The sequence below is a fragment of the Marmota marmota genome, unplaced genomic scaffold (assembly GCF_001458135.2).
Source record: "Marmota marmota marmota unplaced genomic scaffold, marMar, whole genome shotgun sequence".
Classification (NCBI taxonomy): Eukaryota; Metazoa; Chordata; class Mammalia; order Rodentia; family Sciuridae; genus Marmota; species Marmota marmota.
The window spans coordinates 14,894,611-14,903,590 of NW_026000101.1; the positions used below are offsets into that span (position 1 = coordinate 14,894,611).

Consider the following 8,980-nt stretch of genomic DNA (forward strand, 5'->3'; position numbering starts at 1 on the left):
GTAGAAATATCAAATGAAAGACATCCCCAAGGCCTAGCTCTTCCCAACCCCCCTCTTTCCCTGGCCCGGTGTCACTTGAGCTCATTGAGTCTCCAGAAAGGCTGCTATTACAGTGTCAGCATCTGGAAGTGCCTGCCGGGTCTGGGAGCCTGGCCTGGCCGCTGCCCCGCCCATTTCCATGGATGCTCCAGTGCTGGGCACCCCAAGCCTGGGTCCCCACTGGTGGGCTCTTCCTGTTTGGGGAGCAGGGACCCACAGCCACGTGCTGGGAACTGAGCTACAGCCTGCCACCTCCCCACACACCCACCCATCACATTCAGGGCAGCTGGCGGTCACCCGTGCCCCCTGCCAGGGCTGCTGGCACAAGCTGCCATTCAGCAGGCAGACAAAGGGGGATTTTCCTTCCCCTTGAGTTTACAGGCCCCTCAAATGCCTTACATTCCAGGAGCTGGGGGAGACGGGGCTCCTGTGGTTTCTAATTAAGCTCACGATTTAAATAACAAATCATGTAACCCCAAGGGCTGTGGAAAAAGCTAACCTACCCCCTCCTAGACCCGCAGCCAGGTGGCTCTGCTGGGAAACTGAGGACTTGAGCCAGGGGAAGTCACTGAGCACTGGTGTAGCCAGGCTGTGTGGTGGGGGTTCTGGCTCTTTCCCCTCTTCAGGGTTAGAAAGTCAAAAGTGGGAGGAGAGTATCCCTGTGGCCTGGTTGCCTCCACCCTAGAATTACCCCCCTCCTGGGGTGTGGGGGGTTGTGGAACTTGATCTCTGAGGTGTTAGAATCCAGGTAGGCACATTCTCCTGGGAGCCTCCTCCCCCCTCAGACCTGCCCGGATGACTCATTCTTCCTCTGTCAGCAGTGAAACTTCTCTCTGGGGAGAGGCGGGGCTGGGCCCCATCAGAAAAGTGAGGACCCAGGAGCTAGGGTGGGGGATCCCCTGGAGTCCAGGATCCTTAGGTGGAGTCTGGGATCCTCAGTGCTCCAGGTGTTGAAGAAGGGTCTTTGGGTCTCTCACCTCCAGGCGCCAGCGTCCGCCCATCCCTCCCCAAGTTGCTTCTGTATTTTCATAGGCCCTCTCTGGGGCCACCGTCATCTTTATAGTGGGTTGATCTCACCAAATTGTTGTCTGATGACCCAAGGTGTGGTTGTGTTCCAGACCCGGGGAAAATAGAGCACTGAACGCAATTATCTCTAGACAGCTCTTCTGTGCCTCCGCCAGCACCCCGGGCATGTCAGCATTTCTAGGCCTTCTGTGATTTCCTTTCCAACTTTTCCACCATTTCCATTTCATTAAACTGAGTAACAAATTACATTAAGTTCCCCAAGGATACCGCCCAGGTCCTGGCCTCTGCACTTGGTACCTGTTGACATCTCCACCAGATGCCCTTCTGGTCTCACCTCACTGTGCCTGGAACTGACCAGGCTGTGGACAGGTCCCTGGGGCTTTCCCTGTGCCAGAGCACTGCCCTTGTGGGTCCCACTGGTTACCTGAAGGACTTTGAGCCCACAAGGCTGGGCGGCTGGGCATTGAGGCGGGCTCCCGCCTCCCTTCCCACCCCTCTTCCCTTCCTCTCCATGCTTATCTGTTAAAGCAAAGCCTGGTCAGGAACTGAAGTGAGACAAAAAACGTCCACAGTGGCCTCATACCCTTCCCTCTTCTCCGCAGGTGACCATAGCTGATGACTACTCAGATCCCTTTGATGCCAAGAATGATCTCAAGAGCAAAGCAGGAAAGGGGGAGAGCGCTGGCTACATGGAGCCTTACGAGGCCCAGAGGATCATGACAGGTAAGTGGAATGACAGGTTCAGGGTCTTAGTTCATTTTCTGTGGCTGTAATAAAATACATGAGACTGGGGAGTTTATGAGGAAGAGGTTTATTATGGTTCTTCATTCTAGAGGCTGAGGTGATCCTATCTGGCCAGAACCTCATGCTGTATTAAATCACAGCAGAAAAAAGCAAAAGGGCAAGCAGGTACGTGAGAAAGAGACAAAAGGGGTGACCTTTCTTTATAACAGCCTGCTCTCCTGGTAACTAATCCAGTCCCATGGAGCAAGAACGTCCACCCAAGGAAAGGCTTTGGTTTATTTAGGAGGCCTCCACTCCCCTAACACCAGCCCCTCCCACTAAGCCCTGCCTCCAACACTGGCCCCTCCCACTAAGCCCTACCTCCAACACTGGCCCCTCCCACTAAGCCCTGCCTCCAACACTGGCCCCTCCCACTAAGCCCCACCTCCAAGCACTGGCCCCTTACACAGTTAATGAACTCAGCATGAGTTTTGGTGGGGACAAATTACATTTAAGCCCTAGGACACAGGGACTTGGCAGGGAGGTGGGGAAGGAGCAGGAGGGGCTTGTGCTTTCAAGGTACTGGCTTATTTTTCACCTACACCAGGAAAAACTGTCAGGGCACAGATGAAGTGTACCATGTGCAGTTAAAGCAAAACAGGGACCGAGAAGTAAGTGGGGAGAAAATGTGGGGAAGATTATCAGAAATTTCTCACTGAGGAAAGATTCTTAGAGACATAAAACTTTTCTTAGAGCTTCCCAGCAGCCAGGGCAAAAGGGAAAGCAGGATGAGTCACCTTGTTTTCATTACCTAGCTGGGGGCAGACCCAGTCATTAGTAGGGACAAAATTCTCTTTGGCCATGTGCCAAGATATCTTCACCCTGGGACCGGCAGCTGCATGGAGCACCTGGGCTTTGTAGCACCTCTGTAGGAAACATGGAGACTTTCCCCTTTGTGGCTGTTTCCTGTGCGTGTCCAGGAGGACAGGCCCCTCCAGGCCTGCTTTCACCAGGATGCTTGGAGCGAAGGGTCATCCGCCCTCTTGGGGTGTGGGAAGCTGGAGGGAACCTCATGAGAAGAGAAGCCCCCACGTGGGTCCTCCTGGCTCAGGAGGACCATCCAGAAAAGCGGCCGTGTTGGTGGCCCCCAGACTCCACACAGGGCAGAAACAGGAGTGGGACACTCCTGTAGAGTGCAGGAGGGTGACCAGGAGCCGGTTTGGAGCTACCCGGGATTTGGGGGCCCGTTGAATTGGTGTCCTGAATGTCTGGGGACTCGGGTACAAATGCCTCTTATTATCTGTGTGTTTGAGGTCCTTGTCCTTGAGCTCTGCCACCTGATTCCACTTGAATTTGGAGAAGAAAGGGAAGGAAGTGACATTTAGAGAACACTTAGCGTGTGCTGGGCCCATGCTGGACGTTCACTCCTAGGGCTGCAGAGCCCACCACGGTGGAAGGATCACGGTGTGAGTCCGGTCTCTGCCTCCAGGACTCTGCCTCATGTTCCCATTCACAGAAGGCCATCGTGTGGCCTCCCAAGTGCTTGGCCACTTGTTGCAGGGCAAGGCAGGGAGGAGTTGTCCAAGTGGACTTAGGCCAGGCCCCTGGGGCTCACTCTCATCTTCCTGTCCTCCCCGCGGAGCAGAGAGCTGAATGTGTGGGGCCGAGATTTCAAGCCAAATCCCCGCAATTTGGAGAAGCAGGTCAGCTGGTAGAGTCCTCGCTGCCCACCAGCTCTCCTGCCCTCAGGCCAACAGGGGGAGGGAACTGTGGTCCTGAGCTCTGTCAACCTGCTTAAAGGAGTGGTGGTAACTAGAGCAACCGGGACACTGTGGCCCATGCACGGTGTCAGGGTGGATCTTCAGGGCCATCCAATCCAACAGCATCACTTTACAGATGAGGAAACTGAGTCTAGGGAGGGAGAGACTTGCCCAAGGACACACAGCAAGTTGGTGGCAGAAGGCCAGGTGTGGCCCAAGCATTGCCGGGAAGATTGGGGGTGGTGTCCTGAAGGAATATGGCATGTGCATCAGGCACTGGGGCATCTCAGACATGCAGAAATGGCAGGAGGGACCCAAGGCTGGGGCCTCTACCAGGCTTTGCTCTGGGCACTTGAGTGTATGTGCTCACTGAATCTCAGTGTCCCTTCAGAGGCAATGTCTAGGTTTACAGGTGAGGGGATCGGGGGGAGTAAGCCCCTTCTCCAGGTCACCCAGCTAGATGTGTGGAGCAGGATACCACAGGAGGAGAGGGTAGGTGGGGCCCGGGTGTGGTGGAGGGTCTGCCCTACCTGGAGCCTCTGGGGTCGCTGCGTAGCCAGGTACTAATCCTGAGGGATTCGGGCATTTCTGTGGGGGCACATCGTGGGCAGGTCCGAGGCAGGGAGTTGGTTTGGCAGTTGGACCTCCTGCACCCTTCTCCAGAGATGCGCCCCAGGACTGCTGCTCTTTGGAGGTTGGGTCCCAGTTTACCAGCCTTTTTTGCTTTAAAGAATGTAAGTGACTGGAAGGAATGTTCCTGGTGGTGACGATCTTGTCACACCTCCCTGTGATCCAGAGCTCCCTGTGTGTCACTGTGGTGATCGGGGCAGGCTGAGCCTCAGCTTGGGAATCCTCCAGAAGGGGAGCGGCCTGCTGAGTGGACCCGCGGAGAAGGTGGAGGAAGGTTGGTGCTGGGGTTGGCAGAGGCCCTCGTGCCTTGGGTGCCTCTGCTTTTCCCCAAACATGCATGATGGGTTGGTGACAGTAACAGACACAATGGAGGCAGCTGCCAGGTCCTCTGGGACTTGTTTACAGCAACAAGGCCAAGACAACCCAGCTAGTTAGGTGTGGGCTGACTTCCTGTTTTAACCACCCAGCAGTGCCTTCTCCAGGCCTGCCCAGCGCTGCCATCTAGGGCTGTACTTAACTGATGAGGTTCTGTCCCCCCCGTCCCTTGGCTCCGCGCAGCAGGTAGTGTGGGGAGCTTTTGTAAATGAAGAACTGGGCCCACCCCCCGGGGCTGTGGCTGAGATGGGGGGCATGGAGAGGTGTGCCTGTTCCCCAGGGGCTCCTCTCATGCCCTCATCTCCTCAGCTCACCCTCTCCACAGACTTCACTTTGTGTCACCTGCAGGAATTACGTCTGGCTTTAAGCTGGGTGCTCGGCCCCAGAGCCCAGATGCCGCGGACTGCCTGGGCCTCCCCTTCCACCACATCTCACGCTGGCAGCACCTCCAGCAGCGCCTCCTTAGACCCCGTAGCACTGAGATGGAAAAAGCCAGAGATCTAGTCCAGTCGTTCCACTTTGCAGATAGGAAAACTGAGGCTCAAGAATGTTAGCGTTTCTTTAAACCCATGGATGAAATGGGCGGCTCTCTTGTGAAGCACAGAGCTCCCCTTCCCTAGAGGTTTCCAAGCAGAGGTAAGGCAGCCTTTGGGAGATGACATGGAAGGGAATCAGGTCTCCGGTGGGGTTGACTCAAGTGATCTCCGAGGTCTGCATTAACCAAGGACCTGCGGCACCTGAGCTCATGACCTGCCTTCCATACATCGTGACTGTCCTTAGCCGTCCAGGACCAGCCCCACGAAGAGACCAGCTCTGCACAGGAAGGGTCTGGTTGGGTCTGTTATGTCCTTCCTCAGTGTCCGCTGTTTGGTCCTGTTTCTTGGCCCTTCTCACAGATGCTGGCCTTGACCTCTTCTGTGCCTGGATGCTCACCTGGGCATTGGGTTCCTCGTGTATAAATTAAAGAGAAAGAACCAGAACCTTCCTGGGTCTGCTTCTGGCCTCCATCGCCTGTGTGTTTGGTGTCCTTGGCCGGGCTGCTTCCCAGCCCCTTCTTTCCCTGTTCCTGAGACTTTGTCCCCAGAGAACCTGGAGACCTGCTGGTGCAGTTGGAAGGGCCCTGGGCTTGTGTCCCCAGTGGATCTGGCTGCCCAGCCCTGGAGTGTCAGCACTGTAAGATTCGGCACACGTGCCCATGTGAGCCCTGCGTGGAGGACCAGAGGGCTGCTTGTCCCTTCATGTGGTATCCTGTGCGTCAGAATCTCTGGCCAGTCTCCATGGCGTCCCCTGCCAGCTGTTTTTTTTATCCTTGCCAAAGCAACAGGACAATTGAGTAGGTGGTCCTCAGGCTGCGGTGCGCTTTGCTCCTGGCCATCCTGTGCTGGAGGCTGGACTGAGCATGGGCAGCACCGCCACTGCCTTCCAGGAACATCCATGAAGCAGGGAGGTGGGTTCTGACTGGAGTGGTCAGTGTTGATGCACTGAGATGCGCAGGTGACTCTCTAGGAGTTCAGGGGAGGAATTGGCTTCCCATTTGGGTGGTCTGTGGGGGCAGGGGGAGGAGAGCTGGGGCTGGCAGCAGAGGCTGGCGATGGGACCTTCTGCATAGGAGTGAACGAGGCTACGGACAGGAAGGGCCCCTGGAGCAAGAGCCTGTAGAATGGACTGGAATCAGGAAGCCCAGGTCAGCCTTAGAAGCAAGGTCTCTGCAGCTGAGATCATTCCTGCACAGGCCTTCAGCCCCAGAAATTCCCAGCAGTACCCAAGGGCGGTGGTGACTCAGAAGACAGCCTCGAGCTTGTGCAGGGGCTTCCCTGAGTGCTAAGGCACTGCTTCAAGAATTAGCTCATTTAATGCTCACAGCAACCCGTGCCGAACTGGTGCCCATTTTACAGAGCAGAAGACACGGGGTCCCACAGCACCTTCCAGACCTCCCGTGCAGCCAAGACGCGGGGACTTGCATCCCCCAGGGTCTGAGGAAGTAGCTGGGCAGTTTACAGCTGCAGAGGCCCCTTCTCAGGTGTAGGTGTGACTATAACCTTCCTCTCAGCCTCCTTTATAAAATTGTTCAAGGTGTCATCTCACCAGATGAATCACTTGAGCATTAATTGAAAGCATTTTCACATAATTTTTAATATGTAAGCAATTACACATTAAAAAGTCCTTAGCACGTTTTTATTATTAAATCAACTTTATAGCATAATAAGAGGAAATTAAAAGAAAGTCATCTGCACAGAGCCCTGCTGCCCTGACGTGGCCGTCCCCGTCCTTCTTGCCTATGACCTGCCTTCTTTCTGCCCGTTTGAACTCTAATTGCTGGTAGCCACGTCCAGTAGAGCTGGTTCCCGGTTCTGAAGGCCAGAAAGCCATTTTGTGTCTTCTTGTCCTCTTTAAAACCACATTCTGTCTTTTTCACTGGGTGTCATAAGCAACCAAAGAGGTAATGGGTCTGAAATGACTTTATAAAGCCTTAGGTTACCTGCTTGTGTAATCACACGGGGCTTCTGAGAGTCCTGCGACTGGGCTCCTTACAGATGGCTCCTGTCAGTCCTGCAACTCTGGCCCCACTCCAGCCTTGCCAGGTGGTGAGGAGGAGCTGGCCCTGGGCCTTCCCAGGAGCATGTACGCTGACAGGCACATTCTTTTTATTTTTGGTACCAGGGATTGAACCCAGGGGCCCTCGACCACTGAGCCACATCCCCAGTCCTTTTTGTGTTTTATTTAGAGTCAGAGTCTCACTGAATTGCTTAGCGCCTTGCTTTTGCTGAGGCTGGCTTTGAACTTACGATCCTCCCGACTCAGCCTCCCCAGCCACCTGGATTACAGGCATGCGCCCCTGCACCCGGCCAGGCACACTCCTTTTTGACAGCCTGCTCTGTTCCTCGGGGCCTGGATTCCTGTTCCCTAATTCTGAACTGAGGTCCTCTGAAGACCTGCAAGCGCTTCTCAGAGGAGAAAGTCCATGGGTTGTGGCTGGGGTCAGAGAGGCTGTTTCTGGCCTCCTATCTAAATTTTCCATTTCCTGTTCCAGGCCAGGTCTCTGGTGGCTGGAAGGTCAGGCCGCCCAGGCCCAGCCCTGCAGTGCCTCAACTGTGCACCCTTGTGCTCGCCTGTCCTCCTCCCTGGCCTGCCCACCCCCACATTGCCCCAGGGTTCAGCCAGTCCTGGTGGTCACAGCTGTCCTCTGACCAAGGACGACAGGATGGAACCATCCTTAAAGAGTAGTCCAGTGTCCTTTTTCTGCTCAAGGCCCAGAGAAGGGTATGTGCTGGCCAAGGTCACACAGCACAGCAAGCTGCAGAGCAGGTCCCCCAGCATCTAACCTGGGACTCCTGAGTTTGGCTTTGAAGTGTTTTGAAACCTGTCCTCACCTTCTCCAGCCTGCCAGATGGGAGGCTTGGCTGAGGGCAGTGCAGAGTTCCCTGGCTGATCTATGATTTGCCAGAATGACCTACCTACAGAACAGGAAGGAGATAATCAAGTGTAAACAGATTGTGGGTTTGTCACCGATGACGCGCCTGCTGTTGAGGGACAGTGGGGCTCCCTCACCCAGCCAGAGCGCTCGCCCACTGCCGTTCACTGGTACTGCTCTGTGCGCTTCCATTTCTCATTGAACAAAGTCCTGTTCTCATGGAGCCCCTGATTGGTGCAGAACCAAGCAAGCAGGGCCAGCGTCCCCTGCCCTCGATCCACACTAACTCATTTCTCAGACCCTATGGTTCTGGATTCCCGGGGCCTGGCAGGAGCAGAGTTAGACTAGTCCCAGGACATGGCCACCTTCACAAGTAGGCTGGCCTCAGTGCTATCTTCTGGGGATGGGGGGCTGGCTTTGGCCCAGTGAGGGGCAGCTGTGTCCCACTCTGTTCTCAGCTTTAGTGGAGGAGCATAGACACACACACCCCGCCTGGCTTGTCATGGATTGTCCCCTGTGCTGCTGGCACCAGGCAGGCAGTAAGGGGCCCAGGCCCTCAGGAACGCAGCCCTTGGCCCTTCTTTCTGGCAGTTGGGAGAGAAATGGGCAATGTGCCCAAGGTAGAGGAACAGGAACGCAGGACAGAGGGGCTCACTCCCTTCCCCTGCCCCAGCCCCATGTTGCCATTCAGAAGCCCAAAGACAGTGAAAAATCTGAAGCTGCAGGTGCTACAGGATGCATCTCGGGGCCTCAGGATTGCAGCAAAGCTCCTGCCATCCTACACCCATCCTACAGCCTGCTTCCAGGTTTGGGGCAGGGCAGGAGGCTGTGGGGACACACCCCGCAGGGTGTGACAGATAGGAAGTTGTTTGGGAAGCCTGGGTGTGTAGGATGGATTAGAGTCCGGAGAGTCATGGGGACTGGTTCCTTGGTTCTGTGGTTATGACAGTCATCTAGGCCAGAGGGTTATGGTGGGGACAGGGCTTGAGGGCCTGCAGGGGAGTCAGGGTGGGTG

At 55.5% G+C, this 8,980-nt stretch overlaps 1 protein-coding gene across 1 annotated transcript in view; it reads left to right on the forward strand.

Annotated features, from left to right (window-relative positions):
- Shb (SH2 domain containing adaptor protein B) overlaps positions 1 to 8,980 on the forward strand; it is a 183,484-nt gene that overhangs the window by 96,194 nt on the left and 78,310 nt on the right. Inside the window, exon 5 of the mRNA XM_015492129.1 lies at positions 1,668 to 1,788. Within this exon, the coding sequence (XP_015347615.1) occupies positions 1,668 to 1,788 (121 nt within the window). The remainder of the gene's footprint in view (positions 1 to 1,667; positions 1,789 to 8,980) is intronic.